The 22,637-nt window shown below is 30.7% G+C and overlaps 1 protein-coding gene across 1 annotated transcript; it reads right to left on the bottom strand.

Moving 5' to 3' along the window:
• Window positions 1-298: 298 nt before the first annotated feature.
• On the bottom strand, window positions 299-22,627 carry LOC148620193 (CDP-diacylglycerol--glycerol-3-phosphate 3-phosphatidyltransferase, mitochondrial-like). The gene is made up of 9 exons (XM_088580875.1): window positions 22,480-22,627; window positions 14,771-14,951; window positions 13,270-13,347; window positions 12,478-12,767; window positions 11,629-11,810; window positions 9,532-9,941; window positions 8,413-8,638; window positions 6,981-7,063; window positions 299-5,880 (listed from the first exon to the last, which is right to left on the bottom strand). Exons 1-9 carry the CDS (start codon window positions 22,548-22,550, stop codon window positions 5,761-5,763), a joined length of 1,641 nt encoding a protein of 546 aa, XP_088437001.1. The 5' UTR covers window positions 22,551-22,627; the 3' UTR covers window positions 299-5,760.
• Between the last annotated feature and the right edge of the window lie 10 nt (window positions 22,628-22,637).

Raw genomic sequence — 22,637 nt, 5'->3', positions numbered from 1 at the left:
TTTATCATGAAGACAAACATTGTTCCAAAAACTACTGTGTGGCAGGTTATTTTTAGCAGGTGCAAATTTTTAGCCTTTTTTATTTTAGTGGATGCTATTTACTGCACTAAGTACTTAAGCCCAGTGTAAATATTTTGTTTAATTTATTTTGGCACTTTTAGACAGACCCAAGAAAATTACCTGCTATATCATGTATATGGTAATAAAATTCCCTCAAATCATGTTAACCTTTTTATCACGTAAAATGTGGATGTACAGAAGTATACCATAATGCAATCTAATTAAAAACTAAGATCACTGCAAGGTCAGTTTTTAATCAGAACAACAAAAATATATTCATAACAAAAACTGGCATGTAAAAACGGTTCAGTGAAACCTGTCTAAAAGTACACTTATTGGAGAGTTCAACACATAGACGTTCGAGTGTCACTGAATAAAACTAAAATTTGTCTAAACCAGACACTGTTTGAAATCCTTCATATAAGTTTAAGAATATTTTGAACATCAGTAAATCAAATACCTGTCTAAATCAAACACATTCTACAGCCAAAAAAGTTTATACAGGTGTCACTGTATAAAGGTAGATCAACAGGTACCTATAACATAACACAATATAACAATGCAATGTATCAGGGAAAGTATTAAAATCCTGAATTGGCCAGACCAAGGAAAGGTGCGTTTTATGTTACTATCTAAAGTTAAATTCTTTCTTCTCAAGTCATTTTCCATTACAATCAATGAGGGAGGTGTCTTATATATTTTTTTTAAATACTTTTTCATTGTCTTAAAAAAGTGGTGGTGAAGAATTTAACATTTTCAGAATTTAAAGAAGTATAAAGTCTGTATTAAACCAGTCTGTAGTGCATATTGGTCAAGTTATGATAAGTTACATAGCTAACTCCAGGGAATAGGATTGGTCTTCCCTTGATTGAATAATAATTACCAGATGAAATGTTACTGGATAATTGACAAGGAAATTTTAACTTTGTATGAAACGCAAATTACGATACATTTCAAAATGTTAGTAAGTTTACATCTCCACGTTAATTGTCGTTGTCCAGTTAACTACCTAAGGTACTTTATTGGGTAACATTGAATCAAGGAAATACAAACTATATATTACATAAAGTTAACCATTTTACTCACTATATGACATAAAATAAATAAGTATTCAAGGTTACACCAAACATTTCATAATGACTAGCAATTTTAATATAAATTTTATGGTAAAAATATCGAAGAAATGGGAAAGTGGCAGTACTAAGAATATAAATTTTCTTAGTTTTTCTCAAAGATAACTTTGAATGAATATACTTCAGAATTCTAATGTAAAAAAAATATATCACCAAACTTGATTTTGAGATAATTGAGCTGCAATAAAGGCAATTTTTGACACATTTTATATGGATTCTGTAGGAAATTTTCACTAGTTCCCAAACTATTGAAAAACTTGTATAAATAATGTCTTATAAATTTATATAAAGAACAATTAACTGACATTATTTATAATTCAAAATGAAAATTGGGGGTCACCAAACTGTTTTTCTTATAATATTGAAAAAGGCTAAAATTCCCATTTCATTTCTATAAGTGTAAAACCACTATTAAAAGTCCCATTACTTTCTATGTTGAATTAAGCAATTTTCAAGGTCCCAATCTTTTTTAAAGTTTGTTAAAATGAACTTTAACAGGTTTTACAATAGAGGGGACTCTTTAAAGACTCTCTCATAAAATTTGCAGCATACCTTTAATGGCTTCTAAGAAAGAACGGTGAAGTGAAAGTAGACAGGTACTCAAAATACTACTTTCCTTTTGGAAATTGACAAATCAATGGGCTTAAGATCTGGACTCTAACAAATTATTCTCTTCATCAGAGTTAAAAACTGTTGTATTCAGTGTGAACCTGACATGACAAGCTTTCGGGTGATACCCAGTTTGCATATACTGGCTAAATAAAAAAAAAATACACAATGCATCCTAGGAACTACTTTGTTTTTTCCGGACTGCTTTCTGGTATGTGCAGGCAATTGGTTCCCCTTAATAGCGGTATTATACCTATAGAACATTTTTCAACCAATTATCTCCCCTTTGAAAGAATTTGCCTGCCAGTTATCTCCCCTTGAAAAAGGCTTATTACAATTGAAGTTGGTAATTTTTCCATACAAGTTTTTTTGTTAAAAATCCTTTCAAATAATTTAAATATATTATTTTTACATCATTAAAACACTATTAGTTACTAAGAAATTTACCAAGATGATGGAACATAATACTCCAAGTAATAGGTATCTTGTGAGCAGTGAAACAGCCTATAACAGGCACTTTTTAAGTCCCTTTACATTTTCAATGTATATTAAACCTGCTTAAATGGAGCACCTGTCTAAAGCAAACAAAAGAGGCTGGGTATAAACAAGTTTCAGTGTATGTGTACAAAAAATGAAGCAGAGTTATAATTCATGTGCCTTAAAATATAAGTTCATAAGTGAAAAGGTTTAAATAATGAACACAAGAATTTACAAAATATCAGCACCAAATAAACACAGAAAATATATCAAAGTAATGTCATAAGAACTATGCCCACAAAAAAAGACAAATAAAAAATTAAGCCAAAAATAAAAAAATGCTAAAATACCAGCAAACAATTTCTCACTTTTGAGACAATGATATATTCCTATTTCCAGATATGTGAGATTTCCTTATCTTACATGTACCCATCAGTGAGTTAAAACATGTGACATTTGTGATATCACAATGTTTTATGAGGTCTGATAAATACAAAGGAATTTCGGCAAGCAACGCATTGTAAATTACAAAATCAATTCTAAAAAAGAAAAGAGAATCAAACACATCCTGAAAATGCATGACTAGGAAATTTCAGACACCTTTGAATAAGATTTCAATGTTCTTTAACCCTGACACCAACGTTAGAGAATTTGAAATCTAACCCTTGAATGTTTGAGATCTCTGTATCTTGTACTTTCAGTGGTGTTAGATTCATAATGTGTTGGAAAAGTACACAAGTCGTACTCAAACTAAAATATGTAAAAAGCTCTTGAAATCTTACGGTGGTAGTTCTAAATACCGGTATTTCAATTTTTTTTTCCTTTATGCCATTACAATGGTAGACATATTTATATCTAGAAAAAAACATTTGACTTTCAGCTCAACTAAAAATTCACATACTAAAAATACATGTACTGCATCTGTTAAAAATCAACTAATATATATAAACACATGTATATTTAAAAAAATATCAATATATATATTATAAGAGGTACTGTTGACATATTTATTTTCGTGCTGTACTAATATAAGTTTACTTGACAGAATCCTTGAAAATTAATACTTTTACGGTAATTCACTTATTTTCAGTTACAGTCAAACCTGTCTTAAGGAAGTAGACTTAGGGTAAGGGACGTAACTATTGAAATCAGTGATATGCTTGTATCATATTCAATTTCAACAAAGTCTATCAAGCTTTCATTTGAAACAGAATGAAATCAGTCCAAGTTACTTTGATGCTTACAGGACATTTATTTAATACACTGAATACAAACGTGTCAATGATTTGTAAGAGTTGTGTCCCTTACCTCCTTAAATGATATTTCAAGGAAAAAAGAACAAGTATCTTGAGAGGCAAAAAATGCACCAGTGTATAACCTTAACCCAAAACAGCAAATACTTTCAGAGATCACCAAGGTGAACAAAATCATGAATGGTCTTTATATACAGATTGATTTCACTGAGAATGCACTACATAGGGATATTTTAATCATATTCTTTTAAGACAGGTTATTGTTGTACACAGGTGGTCACAAACACTGGTTTTACTGAATTCTGGAAAAATCAATCTACACACTTATTTTCATAAAAGCAGACGAAGGTAAATCTTTGAATGAATACATGAATCAACTTGAAGAACACAAGAGGTTTGCTGCCAATGATCAATTGCTGGAATTACCCTATTTTTAAGTTTTTATTGAAATGTCAAACTTACTCTGAAGCATAAGTCAGACAGGAATATGTATCCATTTATGAATGTTAACATATACTGTGAAAGTTCTTTAAATCATGGATACCATTTTTCGTGGATTAGGGAAGAAACACAAGTTAGTGGATTCTTGAATTCCTGTTTTTGTGGTTTTCAGTATACACATCAATGGAAGTCTCCTTTTCGTTGCTTACCAAGTTTCATGGTTTGGCCTACCCACAAAAACCACGAAAATTGGTACCCCAAGAACAATAGTACTTTCACAGTAGTTGTTCTGTAGACCAGATCTCATAAAATTACATTAATAAAGACGAATCCATATCAACATTCTGTGTTGGTGGATGCTGCCCCCCTACCACTTTGATGGGTTTTAAAAACTCCCTTCAATTTTCTGTAAAGTGCTGTTCCATTTAAATTTATGTGGGGAGGGGGTGACCCAACTTGTAAAAGATCCCCCCACCAATATAAAAAATGTTGCCAAACCCCACCGCTAACATATTATAGATTCTTTGGATACCCACATCACCAGACAAAAAATCAAAAATGATCAATCTGTTGAAGAAAAACGCATGTGTAGTACCAAATATTGGGAAATAAGAGCATCAAAATCTCCCAACCGCAGGTGTATTGAATTTTAAAGATGAAATTTCACCCCTACCAACATAAATCAACTTATCAAACATACCCCTACCAACATAAAAAAAAAATTTACCCCCACCAAGAAAAAAAAAAATTGGCATCCCCCTTCCCATGTAGATTTAAATGAAACAGCCCTAAGTAGAAACTATTATTTATTATCCAATAAGCAAATTTGATTCTCACAAGGTCAAAACTACAGAACACAGTCAGATAAGTTTGGTTAACTGAAGTGAGTCAATTATCTAACTTCATGTTATCACATTCGCTCATTTTTCAGCTTTATTCTAATTTAAACCATTCTTAAATTAAGAAAATATGACTGAATTTAATTGTAATATAATGAAGACTGTGAGTGTGCTATAAAACCTAGTTTAAGACACCATTTCCATTGATAATACCTGTACAGACTCAGGACCATTGTGGTGGTTCAGTCTTTCTGGACTTCCCTGGATATTGCCATTTGCTATACAGACTTTCCATTATGACTATTCATTTTTACCATTGCCTAAATTTAATCAGTTAGGTAATTTTGTCATTAGCCTTCATCTTATCATGAAACTTTTACATTAAATGTTCAGAATTTTGCTAAATAACACAAAAATTAAAAATTGCATCACAGCACTTAAATGAAAAAAATTGCTATCATAAAGAATCTCAAATTTATATTTGCCTCAAATCCTTCCTTCACTAAAATTTTGACCAATCGCATCATTTGAAAAAGATTATTTGAGGAAAAACTCAAGGATAAGAGGAAAATAGAAGATTTGAGATATTCATGAAATTAGGGCCTGGTCCATTATTACTGTACTTGTACTTATTGTTGTGGTGTTTTTATTTTCTTGAATGGCCATAATCATTATTATTCAAGAATAAAGGTACCTGGGCATATGCACATCTATCTTTAAGCATTTGGTAACTTTCAACCAACTTAAATACTCAAGAAAATGTTAGAAAACCATCAATCAAAAACAGTTAGTATCCGCTTAAATAAGTACATATAAAAGAACTTAGAAAAGTAACATAAATTCATGTAATTCAAATATTCAACATTTCATTAACTTTGTTCAACACTATCATAACTAAGTTGGATTAACTTCTATGACAATTGAGCAAAATTGACCCATCCTAATCTATCAAAAGAAATGTCTAATCAGAGGAGTCACAAGTCGTACCCATAAGGGTACATGTCTGTTTTCTTGTTCAAAAGTTTCGGCAGTCACAACTGTTGATGTCTTGTAGAGTCTTTCATGTTCCTTCAATAAAAATTAAGATAATAGAATAATTAATTGGAAAGAGTGAATAATCAAAGTATGATCACATGTGCCAAAGACGGCACAGATTTAATGAGTGTGGCAAGTTCAGTACACAATCGTTCATGGCACAAGTAATAATTCTTTGGTTATAGCTATTTTCAACATAACATAAATCTTTAGTTTTTTGATCGACCGCTTCATATTTGTGTTATGACATTAGGGGGGAGGGGAGAAGGGGACAAAGCCCAAAAGTGAATTTAATGAATTAATATGACAGTTTGAATTACTGAAATTGTTACACAGGGGTACATTTGATATATCACTGCTATCTGGATAAAAAATAACCTTTTAATTATTTTTATTTAGCAGGGCAAATTAAGTGAATCAGCATTCAAACAGTAATATAAGAAATCATGATCCAGGATAAAGACTAGACAAAGAAAACAGACAAACAACAAAGATGTGAAATGACCAATATAATAAGCATAGTGAAACAAAAGTGCATGAGCAGTCTGGACCACTAAAAACTTGGAGCATGGACCAGGTGCAACAGTAGTTGCAAGCACCTGTGCTTTTCAAAAAACAGTCATATCAAGTCCTAGGAAGATGAATACAATATAACAGTGTAAACAAATCAGTGTTTATGGCGCACATGGATACACCATTTGAAATTATCAACAGCATTTAAACTGCAACCTTTCTACTACAACAGTCGAAATGCATAGAATGTGCATTTACAAGTGATTTTTTTTTCTTGTGCATGTCATTACTGTATATCCTTGTAGTATGTTCTGTGTATTATTGTAAGAAATGTAATTCATGTGAGAAGACTTCATAAGTTTGACTAACTTGTGTCCCATCCCGTTTGTTCTAGTTGAGCAAATGTAAACTGTTATAAACTAAACAAGTGATAAACTGTTACTGACTGAATTTCACTTTTTCGTTATGATTCTATATATGTTACTTGTTAAGAAGTTGCAAGGATGTCCTTAAAATCAAATCTTTATTGTAAATTTTCAAACTTGGACAGACAGGGTTTCTTGTTCATACATCAATCAATGGGCAGGCAAATACAAAATCTTTTCTAAGATTAAACAAACCTCCTTGAATTGTTCTTGTAGTTGAGTATTATTTGTGACTATAGCACACTGACATTCCAAATCTCTATATACAGATCTATACCCTGTAAAAGAATCAATACAATCTTAGTTGATAAAAAATCAAGACGACAAACAAAAATATGAATGCAAACATCTCCAAATGCTTAGAAAAATGACATTGACCTCAAAATTTACAATCCAAGTTTCAATCCAGATAATAATTTTGTGAAACAACTTATTTGTGCTAGTGTTACGTTTGTGGCACTTACTTTTTATGAACATGAACTCATTTGTGCAAAAAACTGAGTAATGGTATTTGATTGAACCAGTTTGATAAAAAATGTGAAATGAAATAGAAAGAAATTGTAAACATGAAAAGAAATAGGGTAAAAGTTCACAATCAAGAATTACAATACTGCACTTTGTACATTTTTAACAATTCATACTGATCTTTGATGGTTTCTCAGATACCATTTTTGTTGCCTTTCTTTTCTATGCTATTCCTGGTATTTGGTGCTCTTACTTTCTTACATTGGTTTCTTGTGTATGTTACAAAGATCCTTTAAGTACCGTGCTACATTGTTCATCAGTAAATATTGTAGCAGGACAGTCTTTTGTTTTACACCTCCACCTAACATCCTTACATTTTTACTCAGTAGTAATAAATTTGGTTTCCAAATGACCACTATATGTATATTCCTATACATAATTGCATTTACTCAAGGTATGTATTAATAATTGAAATATGTGTACAAATAGACTGGCACAAATGAGATTCATACTCTTGTGCAATTTAAGGAGGTAGACACAACTGTTACAAATCACTGGAATGTTTGTATTCAGCTTTGTTCATCTATCTCATGTAAGCATCAAAGTAATTTGGATTGATTTCAATCTGTTTCAAATGAAAGCTTGATAGGTTTTGGTGAAATTGAATATGATACAAACTTATCACTGATTTTTAGAGTTATGTCCCTTACCCTAGGTCTACCTCCTTAAACAATTTAAAAAATGTAAGTGGTACAAATGATGCCTCTACAAATATGTAATTGGTGCAAAAGGATTCTTCCCGACAGACTACTTTCACATTCGCTTTTTACATCAAATCTGATGGAAACTGGTTTATGGTTTCCTACTAAACAAAGAAAGGATTTTGGATTTGGAGAAAACAAGATCAGCAGCAGTTGTTATGTTGAAAAACATCTCCAAACATAAAAAATATCTGAAATGCTTCTATATTACTGTATCATTTAAACAATTATTTGTAGTATACACTTAAAGTTTCTGGTACTCATTGGCTCCTACTAAAATGTTGACAACCTTATGCCTTTCGAACCCAGTTGACCTTGATATGCATGTATATTGTAAACTTTTCTGGAACAGAAGAGAACGTGAAAGTTGACTATAACATAAGCTTGAAGTTCTATCATACCAAAGTTAGCAGATCCTATGATAGACATGGATGGTCGAGAATCATTTCGTAGATAATACCACAATCCCTTCACATGAAAAGTCCACTTGTCTCTAAAATATTCCCGTAATTTAATCCTATCGTGTTGGTCATAACTACTAGTCAGTTTAAAAAATCTTTTGGCAATGGCAATATACGCTGCCGGTATGGCTCCTATAAAGCCTTTAGCACCATAGAATCCATTTACCTGAAAATGGATAAATCTACACTAGAACAATAACTAAAGTACCAAAGGGGCGATCTCCTTTTGCACTACAACTCATTCGCGTCAGTTTATTTTTCATACGTTGAATTGCATCAAAAACTTAAGAATCCTTTTGTTTTTGCAATTATCTCAATGTTATTACAAAGATTTTATCTCCATCGACAATAATCATTTGATTTTCTTAATGTTGACATTCATATTTTTCTGATCTACTACCCACTCTATAATTTTTTTCTTAATGTATTGAACTTATATGTAGCAAAAAAAATTTATCACACAGGTACGTTGGTCAGTGCAATAAAGTGGAACTAATACTTACTGCATTGATCTACATGTACATGATCTACATATCTTGTGAAGTGTGGATTATATCTTTTAAGCATTTTCAGCTTATATTCATAAATTACATTCTATTATTATATTTTTTATGTAATATTTGATAACACTAACTCTATATATTTTACAGGTTAATTGTTGCAATTAGTAGTCTTTTCTTTTGGTGCAATTCAACTAAGAGGTAAAAATAAGCTTGATAAAAGTTTAAAGCTCTCTGTCAATTGTCCAGGGAACAGGAAGTTATTATTGGACAACAACAAAACTCCTTACAACATATATACACCAACTATATTAAGATAAATACCAAATTTGAGATAATTCAATCTATTTGGAGCCAGAGTAATTGTGAAAAATTTGGAAGGAAGGACATAGATGTAGGGATGGGCAGATGGCCATGATAAGTCCAATATATTAACCAGTTGTTGAGTGGGGTATAAAATTAAATTTGGAGCGTAATCCTCATATACAAATGTATGACAATGATACAATATTTTGACACCATAAATAAAGAATACCTAAATCTTCAATATTAAACATACCTCTGGTGAAGCCATTAGAATGTCATAATCAGATTGAGACTCCTGTAATATTACATTCAAATAGTGATCAGTCAAATTGAAATAACCCGAAGTTAAAAATATCTCTTCTCCTTTTTCCGCTGTTCTAAAAATAGCTTTCATAGCCACTTCATCATCAACAATCTCAAATGGTCCCATCTGTAACAATGGATAAATCCAAGTGTCAATCTCATCCTGATTTGACGAAGAGGCACTTCCGATCACATGACTGTCTATATCAATCGTTACATTTGATTTTTCATGAGCATTGATATCGGTAGTTTGATTAGGATTTAGAGATTTGTCAGTTTTATTGTCATCTGTTTCCAATGTTCTTTTTAATAAATTTAATATCTTATTCTTGGCCTCATTCTTGAAGTCTTGATCTGAACCTGAAAATTAAACAAGATTGCGACATTATACTGTAAATTCAAAAGTAATTGCAATGTTTTCAATTATTGCAAAAAATACAAAATACAGTACTTAAAATCACAATTGTTAAAATTCTAATTGTGGTACTTTAATAACTAATGTAGTGTTTTTCTCATTACCACAAAAAAATTTAAATTATATTTTGAGTAATATGATTAATGCATGTGACCTTTTCTTAATTTTCAGAAGCTAGAAGCTAGAAGTTTCAGAGATGTGAATGACATGTACTTCTGATAGACGGACAGAATAAAGGATAAACAAATAGATAGATGGATATCATCACTATGTCAATAGTTGTTTTGCAAAGGGGACAAGAAACTTCTAAGTCATTACATCAACAGCACTTCTTGATATCCAGATAAGTCCACTGGTTTTTCCGACACAGATGGTATTGGGTTGTTTTGACATCACATGACACTGTCAACCTAGCCAATGGAGCTTAAACCTTGGATTTCATAGGACAAAAGTGATAACTGTGAAATTGGAGGCTCCAGTGGGGGCATTATTTCTGGAAATATTTTCGATCAAAAACAGTTTTTGTATTTCATACATTGATTTACTTGTTGAACCAATTGCATAATCAATTGAAATACAAATTGCATACGAAACAAAGTGCAGTGACCACACTGTCCACCAAATAAAATCTTAATCACATTTGGTTTTTTAATAATAGACTGACAAGGCTAAAAAATGTGTTGGTTATCTTTTTTAAAGATAGTAATTGGTTGGCCTTGGATTATTTTTTCAGGTTTTCATGATTATTTAAGAAAGTTAAAATTTTCATGTAATAATATATTTCTATTGAAAACTCAGATACTCTGATGGAACTAATAAATATAAATCTCAACAAAGTTTGGAAATACTAAAAAAACTACTGTTAACAAAATCTTCACACTAATACATTACCAGGAGTAACTACAAGTATGTTCTGTGCATATTTCTTTATTCAACATCAAATCAGTCACAAGTGATTAATTTTTTTGTATTATTATTTTAATATGTTCCTTTACTTTTTTGGAGTTTTAATTTTATTTTCTTTATCCAATGTTCATTTAGTTCTTTTAAACTTAGTTTTATTTTGATATATTTTCGTATATCAATATTTAATCAATTTAAAAACCCTTCACATGCATGGAATACATATTATTTTTTCCTACAATACTTCCCATATCAAAATGGACTTTATCATGTTTAACCTTCCATTTGGATAATCTCCCCTTGCAATGACCCAACAATATTATCCTTCTTTGATTGACATCTACATTTATGTGCGTATGAAGCCTGATCTTCCAATAAAATTTCAACAAATCCATTTGCACTTGTCATTTTGCTTTGAATGCCCCAAATAATGTCACTGAATGGTCTTTCGTCATCACAAAAACAGTGTAATTTTACATTGTGACATTTTTAATTTTTGAGTCGAAGAAAAATTCAATATGAACAGTGGGAAAATATATTAGATTCCTAAATGGTAACCACAAGTGTGAATACATCTATTGAACTGTTTATATATTTGTGCTTATATGATATGAAGACAGATAAATGGACAGACAGACAGACAAGATCATATCTATATACCTTACAACTTTTAGTGGGAGGTATAGAATGTGAAATTATTGAAACTGAGCAAAAAAAACCAAAAAATACCTTCAAATGGATGAGTATTGCACTGTGGATGGAGTTCTACAGAATTATCTCCCTTTAGCTGGAAAGAAAATGTCCCAACTGTTTTCACAAGGTCTGAGAAAAAGCTGGATAAATCTGAACAGTGGTTGAACAGTAAATATCTATCTTGTCTGTTTGTGAAGTAGTCATTACTTAAATTGGCACTGAAAAATGTTTTAAAAAAACAGACTAAAATAAAAGTAACAATGGCTTTCCGAAATTAATTTATGCCCTGCTAAAAGATTGGTGGTCACAATTTTAAAAAATAAGAATCTATATTCTATTTTTTTTCAAATCTTTTATTACGACAGCTTATACATTCTGTATTTTCAAGTTCAATGTTTGAATTTCAGCTCATGCATTATGTATCTGTTTGTGTTTATACCTAAATACATAAAAGTAAAGAGATAGGAGAAACAGGAAATGTGTCAAAGTGGCAACAACACAATAAAACATTGAAAAAAAATATGAAAATGTCTTTTATAAATGGCATTTCATTTGTTTCTACATCGTTTGTCGTTCACTCATCAATCATAACACACTAATATATATTGGTAGTGTAAATATTTGCATAGGTTATATATTGGTGTTTTTAATTTTGGCAATTTTAAAGGAAGCACCAAAATAAACCTAAATAATGCTACAGCCAAAATAATCCTATGGACAGTACTTGACTTCACAAAGCTGAAGAATATGATAAAAAAAATATGACTAAAATGTCTTAGTAAACTTTGCCAAAACAAAAATAACTTAAACATTCCAAATTTGAAATAAAAAAAAATAAAATAACGTAGTTTTTCTGTCACTGACTGAAAAAAAATATTGTCTTACCCACTAATGACAAAACTATCATCAAACAGATAAATCTTCATGTGATTCAAACCAACTACTTCACTCATTCTTCCTGATAAAAATCTTTTTAATAATCCACGTAGGTCTGGTGTGTGGTACAGATGGACAGATACAAAATCTTTGTACTCTTTCAGCAGAGGTGTTAGCATAGTCCGAGAACTTTTCTCTTTCCCTCTGGACCCTCTGTTATAGTCCAATAATATATGGACCTCAAAGCTCGAGTTATCATTTGATTTAGCATTTTCACATGCTTCTTTCACAGCATCAACCTATAAAAATACAACAAGACTCAAATTAAAAATATAAAAATAGTAGATGTGGTATGAGATAGTCATCTACCAATGCCAAGCAACGAACAATTAATTCTACAGGTCACCACACGGTCTTCAATGATGGGCAAAACCCATACCATAAAGCAGACTGTAAAAGGCCATAAAAAATGATGTGATACGATTCACTAAAGATGAAAATCAACCAATATATATAAAAAAAAAACGTAAAATGAATAACAATGAACATAAAAATGGGCTACAGGTTCTGGGACGGTGGTGGGAAAATACAACAATTAAACGATTTTTAAAAACCTGCTGTATTAGATTCTTTAAAAAAACACTGATTTTGACTATTTAAAATGGAAATTTTGGATATAAATCCTAAAATAAAGTCATTTCCAAATGAATATACCCAAAGTAAACATTATGAGGTTGGGAAAGAGCAGAAAAACATTTTTCTTAAATTTAGGCCTTACAGGTATTTCCAAAATATACATACTAATTCTTGTTCCAACTGGCCAGTACCAAGATAAAGTGAGGTTAGAACAATCCTCTGGGTGGCATTTCTTGCTTTATTCTAAAAAAAAAAAAAAAAACATGAAAAATTATTGGAACTCCAATTCATATGATTGACATATTCAAATGACAAGGGGCATAGAAGTAATACAGACAAATTATTTTCATGTTATTTTTATGTGAATGTCACATGATTTTCACCAGCGCTGAAGCAAATTTTCCGAAGACTTCCCAAAAAACATTATGTGAATTACGCTTAAACACATAAAAATGACATGTATTGTGTTATATTCATGTGCATTTCATATGAAGCTTGATTCACATAAATTTCCCCGTGAATTATATTTGTCTGTGTAAGACATGAGGTAAAACTATTGGATGAATTTCCTTAAAACATGAACCAATTAAGGCGTTCATAGTTAATTACTTGGGTCTCATGCCATACTGAACAAGGGGGACATTTTTGTTTACCCTTTTTTACCCCCTCCAGCCATAAAAAAAGAAATATGACGTTTACATTGTTCATAGCCAGAAAAAAAGGTATGGAGTTAAATTGTGTTGGTTTTTTTTTTTGGTTATTCATATGATAAAATGAGTAAACCCTCTAATAGGAGCTGGAGGGACTCAGAACCAAACAAATATTTTTAAATCAGGAGTAATACAGAATATGACAGAGCCAACATATCATATAAATTATTTGTATTATAGTCAGACAGATATCCCTGGCATTAACATGTTTTTTTTTTTAAATTTATGAAGAATAAAACTATTTAAAAGCAGATCATACGTATTACACTGAGCATTCTTTTTTGTCATCTTGCAAAATCATTTAAGACATACATGTATATATTTTCAATTAACTTATATCCTATTGTTGAAAATGATATAAAAATAATATGTTTAAATTTTTTAAAAGAAGTTTTTACCTAAAAAATGGTTCGGTAAAATTACAAATATTAATTGTAAAAAGCCTCTTTCAAAGGGAGATAAATGACGGGAAGGCAGGAAAATGTTCTATAGAAATGTAATGAAAATTTTAGTTTTTTAATATTACAAGGAAAAGAGTTTGGCAACCCCTAATTTTCTTTTTGAAATATGAAAGAATGTCTGAAGTATTCATTATATAAATTGAAAAGAAATTTCATAATTTAAAAGTTTTTTAATGCTAGTTAAGTAGTGCAATTCCATACAGAATCCATATAATTGCCTTTATCAAGGCTATGTCATCTCAAAATCAAGTTTGGTGACTACCTATTTTTTTTTATATAAAAATTCAAAAGTATGTTCATTCAAGATCAACCTTTAGAAGAACTAGGAAAATCTATATACTAGAAATATTAGGTATGTTCTACCTTAATGGGACTAACCCTTATTCAAAATATCCTTCCTCTTAAAGAAGGGCTATTAGAAAAATGTGAGTACATTTATAATGTATAGAAAGAATCTTCACATTACACATATATGACATGTATAAATACTGGTACCTTCAAAACCTCATGGAACTCACTAGGTTCCTTTAGTATTTGTACATTATTGCCATTAATACCAAAACATGGTGCAATATCCCCAAGCCATGAGAAAACATGTGGTGCAGAAACGCTATTCTGTGCAGACAGATCCTTACATCTGACGAAATTCCTCTTGGGCTTGTTACTAGACACAAATCTGAAAAAAGAAAATAATCATATTCTCTATGACTTGGTCATTCTTAGACAGCCAGATATTTTGCAATATCGCACCATGGATGATGTGATATGAACAAGTACATGGTAATACAAGAAAATCACCATTGCAACTGGTTTTTGTATGGTTGTTTTACATGGTCACAAGCAACGTTGTGATGTTTCTTATAATATTCTACCTTAAGAATTATGACATCATAGACAAAAGATTATTAGAATTTCTGCCATAACAATAGTGGAACATGAAGCTACAAACTATAAAAAAAAAAAAACTTTCAGTAAAACATTTCATGGCTCAAGAAATTTCAATATTAAAAAATATCAACTCAATAACAAACAAGCCTCAGGTGTTGAAAATAAAAAATACTTGAGTTGATATTTTGTGATGTTCAACTTTCACTCATTATGAAAGGTAAAATTTACATGTATACATATATTGAATAAGTATTCCTACAAAAAGACAATGCAGGAAATACAAAAGTTTTGAAATGAACCTGTGGTCATCTTCAGAAAATTGTTAGTCAACATTACAAAGGGTGAATATGAAATCGTGCCATCAAAACTAATGACAGAGTTTTGTGAACCTTCAGACCCAAAACAATAAATACAGAAAAGGTAATTTGTAAATAAAGAAAAGATTCACTGAATGAATATTTTACAAGAGGAAAAGGTGAATTGAAGGCTGGGCAACACAGACATACATTTATTAGAAGAAAAACACTGTTGACCAGCAATAAACAAGTTCCAATTGAGAGTCCATGTATGTACAACAGCAAACTATTGCAATATAATTCAAAACTTTGAAAGACCAAATAAATTGATCTTACCAACATTATACATGTTGCATGAACTTTTTAACTGTCATTCATTTAGAAAACCAGGCAATATGGAAAACTATTACGGGTAATACAATTTCTGTAGTATTCACAAATGCCAAAATTGTGACTTCTGTCTGGGTCTATCATAAAAGTACAGTTAAAAACAATTCTAGTATGCATCATCCCAGTCGGATGATACAACATCCCACCGATAAATAAAAATACTCTGCTGATAAATTTCAAGCTGTGTCACAATGGACTAATATTTGTCTATAGTAATGACATAACAATTATATACATGTACATGTACTTATATTCTACGAAATTGTTAATTTATCAAAGCTTATACAATGTATCACATTGAAACTACAATAACAAAATTGGTATTTTGTTAAATCAGAAAATCAAGCATTTGTGTATTGACAAAATAAAATTATCAATGATTGTTCAGGCCTTACTTCCTGTACTAAAGAGGAATGATAGGTAAAAAAAGAAATATAAAGTTGCATTCATTGTAATGCTCCGGATACCCCACTTGTATAAGAAAGCAATCAAAATGGCTTACAATGTATGCCCCATCTTTGTTAAACAACATTACAAATTTGAAACCAATCCATCCATTGGGAGCGAAAATTTTTTACAAAAATTTTCACTTTCATTCCATACAGGAAAGAATGGAAAATTCCCAGGGTAATAAAACAGGAAGTTGATATCAGACAGCACCCAAAATTGCTTATAACTCATGTTTACCTATAAAAAGCCACACACCAAATTTGAAATAAATCATTACAATGAGAGCCAAGATAATTGTGACAAAATTGGGACAGATAGATGGAACGATGGACTGATGGACAGAATGACAGCACAGATGGATGGATAGACAAGGTGACTCCAATATAGGGTACCATCCACTCTTTGAGTGAATGTTTAATATTTAAATTTTTCCAATTATCAAAATATACAAGAACTGTTCCAATCAATTCTGGTATTGCATACATTTTTGGTAATATAAATCCTAGCACTAAAAAGAAGGCCTTTACTCCAGTTCCTGTATTCTTAACCTGATTGATTGATTGTAGTTTAATGTCCTATGGCAGATATTTTAATCATTTCAGGATATACACAGCTGAATGATTGAACAGACGCTGTTTTTAACTACCAGTTGTTAAACATGCAGTATAAATGGACTAGTTCACAGAGGAAAGAACCTGCAGGTAGACATGTCATTCCAGATAAACATTTATTTTGAATATGAGAAAACAAGTCAATATGCTGTGTAAAGAAGCAGCTCCTACAAATTTAATTTGTTTGGTCAGACTGGACCTGAAATTGAACTCACAGCCTCCCCCAATCCAAGAAAGCACCACTGAGCCTCATCCTTTAACCTATCATTTTAAAAAAAACTCTTACTTCTGTAAAAAAAAAACATATATTTTGGAACATAGTTCTAACACGATTATGGTGTACCAGTGTGAAAATTCTTAATGTTTGAATTACGTTGTTTATGTTATAATTACAATCTGTAAATATACCATCACATGTAAATATACCATCACATGTACATTGTTTTCAAATGTAAATTGTATTTTTCACATAGTAATATTGGGATCTGTGAAACTAAATCTTTCCTCAAAATATACTACATTTCAGTATCCTTAAACTTTCAAATGTAGATACATTGATTGCATAAGAGTTTACGCAAACATGATGTTTAGTAGTAATAACCTTTTAAAGATAATTTAATCTTTTTTGTAATATACTTGTACCTATGCCAAATAGGATATTGAAATATTGAAATGAACACAAAATATGTTCATGATAGTAATATGTGATGATTTCTGTATTGGCAAAGTCAATGGTCAGAGGCTTGCTGTATTGGCAAAGTCATTGGTCTGAGGCTAGCTGTATTGGCAAAGTCATTGGTCAGAGGCTAGCTGTATCGGCAAAGTCATTGGTCAGAGGTTAGCTGTATTGGCAAAGTTATTATTTAGAGGCTAGCTGTATTGGCAAAGTCATTGGGCAGAGGTTAGCTGTATTGGCTAAGTTATTGGTCAATGGCTAGCTGTATTGGCTGGATTCATTGATTTTTTATAAAAACAAACAGGGTTGAAAAAGTCATTTAATACAATATTCCTGCTAATTTAGATTAAGAATAAAAATTATACTTACAATGTAATAACAGCTATGTGCTGCCGCATATAAGCAGTACACATATTCTGGTCAATGTTACTATTTATAAGCAATAAATACCTCTACAATACAAACATTAATGCCGGCTATTTACTTTCAATTTTTACATTAAGATCCCAAAATCAATCAGTCAATGGAAAGAAGAAAGATGCAAGTTAAATCTTCCTTTGGACATTAAAAATTAACAACGTATAAACAATATGCCATATCCCACCACATAGACACTCACCACCTAAACTCTATCCACGTAGCTACAAGTATATAATATAATTTTGGAAAACTCGGAAGGCCATCATCTTTCTTGACTTACATAATTGTACATATTAATAAGAATATGAAATTAACTTTATTTAATACAGTATTAATGCAGCATATCTTATCATTATCTATAAAATGATTAGCCTTGACAAAATCTGTAAACTAGAGGCTCTAAAGAGCCTTAATCACTGACCTGGCTCGATAAGCAACATTCTATTCAATTTTTGTAAAAAGTGGCCATGTTTTTTTCTTTAAAATTCCTTATACTCATACCTAAGGAACAATCATATCAATTTTTATTTTTAATCAAATTTCAATGAAGAAATACATGCAACATTAAAAATAGTGAAAAAACAAAAAGAAAAGAGCAATAATTCCAACATTGCCTAACAGATTAACATGAAATTTAATCACAGATAGATCTCATCATGCTGAACATTTTTACATAATGTCAGAATTTGAATAAACCTAACGGTTTTGGATATATATGCGAAAAACTTCTGTCTGACTCCTATATCCTATTTTTAGTAATGACTGCCATGTCTTTTGAAGGGTAAAAAACCAACACCAGTTCTATGCAGAACATCCTAAGGAACATTCATACGAAGTTTGATTCTTATTGGTCTGGTAGTCTCAAGGGAGAAGATTTTTGAAAGAAATAACATTTAAAATAGCAAAAAAAATTTGAAAAAAGGGCAATAACTCCAACATGGCTTAACAGATTTACTCAAAAACACCCACATCAGTTCTATGCAGAATACCCTAAAGAACGGTCATACCAACTTTGGTTCAAATTGGCCAAGTTGTTTCAGAGGAGAAGAGTTTTGAAAAATTGTTAATGACAATGATGGATGACGAAAACAGATGCCTATTATTTTTTTTATTATTATTTTTGTTGCTGTAAAAATCAACTTTAAACTTTACAGACCCCAATATACAAATATATTATAATTTTTTTTAAATTTCAGTGTCAAATGATTAATACCAAACAATTAATAATAAGTGATCAAATACACATTTTTAAAATTACCAGCTGAAGTTTTCAATAATTAAAAACTCTTTGTATGTGACTTTATTTTTTGTGATTTATTTTCCTGAGACTTTTTATCCATGATTTTCTTTCTGTGACTTCCTTTTCTACATTCGTAAAAAAAAACTGTCTAAACTGAACAACTTTTGGTTAGGTTAGGTTAAAACGGACATGTGTTTGGTTATCCAAGGTTCAAATTACATTTAAATAGATATAAAGAGATGTACAAGTGTTTGGATCACTCAGGGTTTTGTCTTATAGTATACAGGTTTCAATGATCATATATTACAGGTGGAAGTACACTTCACTGTACCAGTAACTATTTTTTACCTAAATAATACATGTACATGTAGTATTAAATGGAGAACTTTAAATCAAGAAGGTAAAAATTTGGTTTACTTATAATTCAAACCTTGTGACCCAATATTAATATATTTAGGCCAAACTATATTAAGGCTACCTTATGGCTTTTTTGTATTAAAAAAAATATTTAGGCAGACTGACTTGAATTTTTGTGGACAAATGTTTGCAGTCTACCATGGTTTTCATATTAGTGGTGGGCTGAGGTCCGGGACACTTAATTTCTGATCTTCACTACAACTTACAGCATACACTGATAAATGCTGGATATTTTGAAGACACCAATATTCAATGCCGTGGTTTTATTGCCAATTGTAAATCATAGGTTGATGATCAGGTTTGTGACACTAGCAGCTGGTCAGTCAGACATGAAGTTGTACTAACAAAATTATCATCAGGTAAATTAGTATTTTCCCCGGACAGGAAGTATGAACTTGTGTACAGAGGGGAAAGAAATAACTTGTTCAGGGGGAGTAAAAACAAGTTTTTAAATTAATACAAATAAATGAGGAAATTTAACTGGAATATAACTTTATTAAATTATAACTGTATTTTAATAGTTTTAAGATATTTTTTTTAGATTTTTATTACCAGTAGTAAGATTATGTAATTGAATAAAATATCGTCTTTGCAATATTCAAGCTAAAAGAAAGTGCATTAATTAATAATCTACATGTAGATGTATTCAACTCTTTTAATTGACACTTCATATGCACACTTTATTTTTCACAAGAGAACCATTGATTTGAAGCCTGAAAGGTCAAGGACTTTTCATTCTTAAAAGTATATTTGAACCAATGTTACCACTAATTTCCAACACCAGAAAAAGAAGGTTTTTTCATTCATAACTTGTATCAGGCATAAAATTCTACAAATTTTGCCAGGACAGATCAGGTAATTACATGTATGTAACTAACTTTTTAATGATTGATCACAAACTAAACAAGGAAGACCATCTATTACCCTGAAGGCTATCATACACATTCGAAGTAACCAAATTTTGTAAATCGTTTAAGTCATTTCCTATGAGTATGGAAGCTACAGTCAATTATAGACAAGTTGTTTACAACCACAAGATGTATCTATATACTATCAATAATTTAATTGTTAATTTTGATATAGTTTTCAGTTCACTATTTAATTTTTTTAAATTTAAATTGGAAAATATTCTGCAGTACTTGGCAGAAAACATATTGTGCAAAATTGAACATGTGCATGTTTGAGATAAGCAGTTAAAAGCTCATTTACAAAAGCACTGCTTGAAACATGAAATAATTATCTTATCAAAAAAATTAAAAATTACAAAATCATCAGTGGTTGGAATTTTCTGTCCACCCCTAAATTGTGTAATTCCATAAGTAATTGTAAGTAGAAGATAACCACTCTCTTGTTACTATATGGGATTTGACAAACCATATCAATATCTTATACATGTGGTTATATATCTTATATACTGGTTTTGAAGGTGGTTAGCAGTACTACTACTACTATATGTATATATGTGCTAAAAATTTGTGTAGGTGATATCATGGGAAAATTTGCTAATAACTCTGAAGTCAGTCTCATTTTGAAGCATCTAGGTTTTTCAGATCAACTTTAAGTTAATTACTTTCCTGATTTTTTAATGACAATTACTCTAGTCCATTATCATTCTTGGAACTAATGAGGATTAATCAAGTTTTCAAATATTTCAAACATACAAATGTATTACAATGTACCCCAAAAGCCTACTCTTTTTTTTTTTAATTTGGACACACTAATAAAATAGATTGTTATTTGTGTTAATATGAACTTCGAAGAGGCTATTAAATTTTCTTGGTTAACTTTCTTGAAGGTAATCATGACATTCATTGCGTCATTTTTAAAAGCTGACATTGTATGTAAGGCCCATACACAGCATTTTTGAAAAGGGCAAGGTGCTGATTGAAAAAAAATGGGGGTTTCGGAGGCCAGCTAGGTCCCCAGCCAAGTCCAGGACAAAGCCCTTGTAGGGGGCCCAGGGGATGAAACCCCCAGAAAGAAAAATCAAAATTAAGACATTACATACAAGTAGATTTATATCGTTTGTAGATGACCAGGATGTGATCAATTTATTATGTACATGTTCATGTATACTGTGGACTGTCTGACTTACATGTAGAATAGTGAATGATGTTAAAATCTCTAGTTTAATAGTCACAGTTGAATCAAAACAACCAGTTTAAGAAAGATTGTTGGTTTTAACCTCAACTATCTTTGATGCCATAATACCACAGGGAGGTCACCAAGCAAAATAATATAAAAGCCTCCCAAGACAGCATCACTATTTAGACTATGTAAAATAATGCTTAACGTCATATGAATAAAAATTCCTCAGCAAAAATCATGATCATTGTTAGAGTATAATGAGTAAGGAAATTAGTTTTAAAAGAAATATTAATTTTAATACCTATGCATATGATAAAAAAAACTTTACATATACTTTAATGTACTGCAGATAAACCTGGCATCCACTGAGGCATTTCTTTAATCAAAATGTTAACCTCACAAGGAAGCAACCCAGCAAAATAAAGATAAGTCTTCTGAGACAGCATAATTTGTTTTTTTTATTAATCTAAATGTCCCTGGTCCATAACTTAAAAAATAAAATATTACTTTGTAAAGGCTATCATTTTATGTAGAAAGCAGAGTGACCTATCAAATTAAAAAAATATCATTAATTTTGATTTCAAAATATTATATTTTTAATTAGGGGCTATATAATACTAAGTTTTATTAATTTAAATCATAGTTTTAATTAATAATATATAACTCAAAATCAGAACAAATAAAAGCAAATGTTGCAAAAATAATCAAATATTTTAGATAATAATTACCGAACTCCTGTAAAAACTCCCATAAAACCAACAAAGCGTTGTCCTAGTCTCAATATTCTTTGAAGAACCATAGTTTTGGAAGTATTATTATTTTCACCACACGATCTGCTATGTTTAAACGATAACGCCCGAAAGAAAAATTTTATAGGGGAAAAGTC

This window comes from Perna viridis, chromosome 4, assembly GCF_037379345.1.
Source record: "Perna viridis isolate PV_CMFRI_1.1 ecotype Kerala chromosome 4, ASM3737934v1, whole genome shotgun sequence".
NCBI lineage: Eukaryota > Metazoa > Mollusca > Bivalvia > Mytilida > Mytilidae > Perna > Perna viridis.
This window is presented reverse-complemented; position numbering and strand designations above follow the sequence as displayed.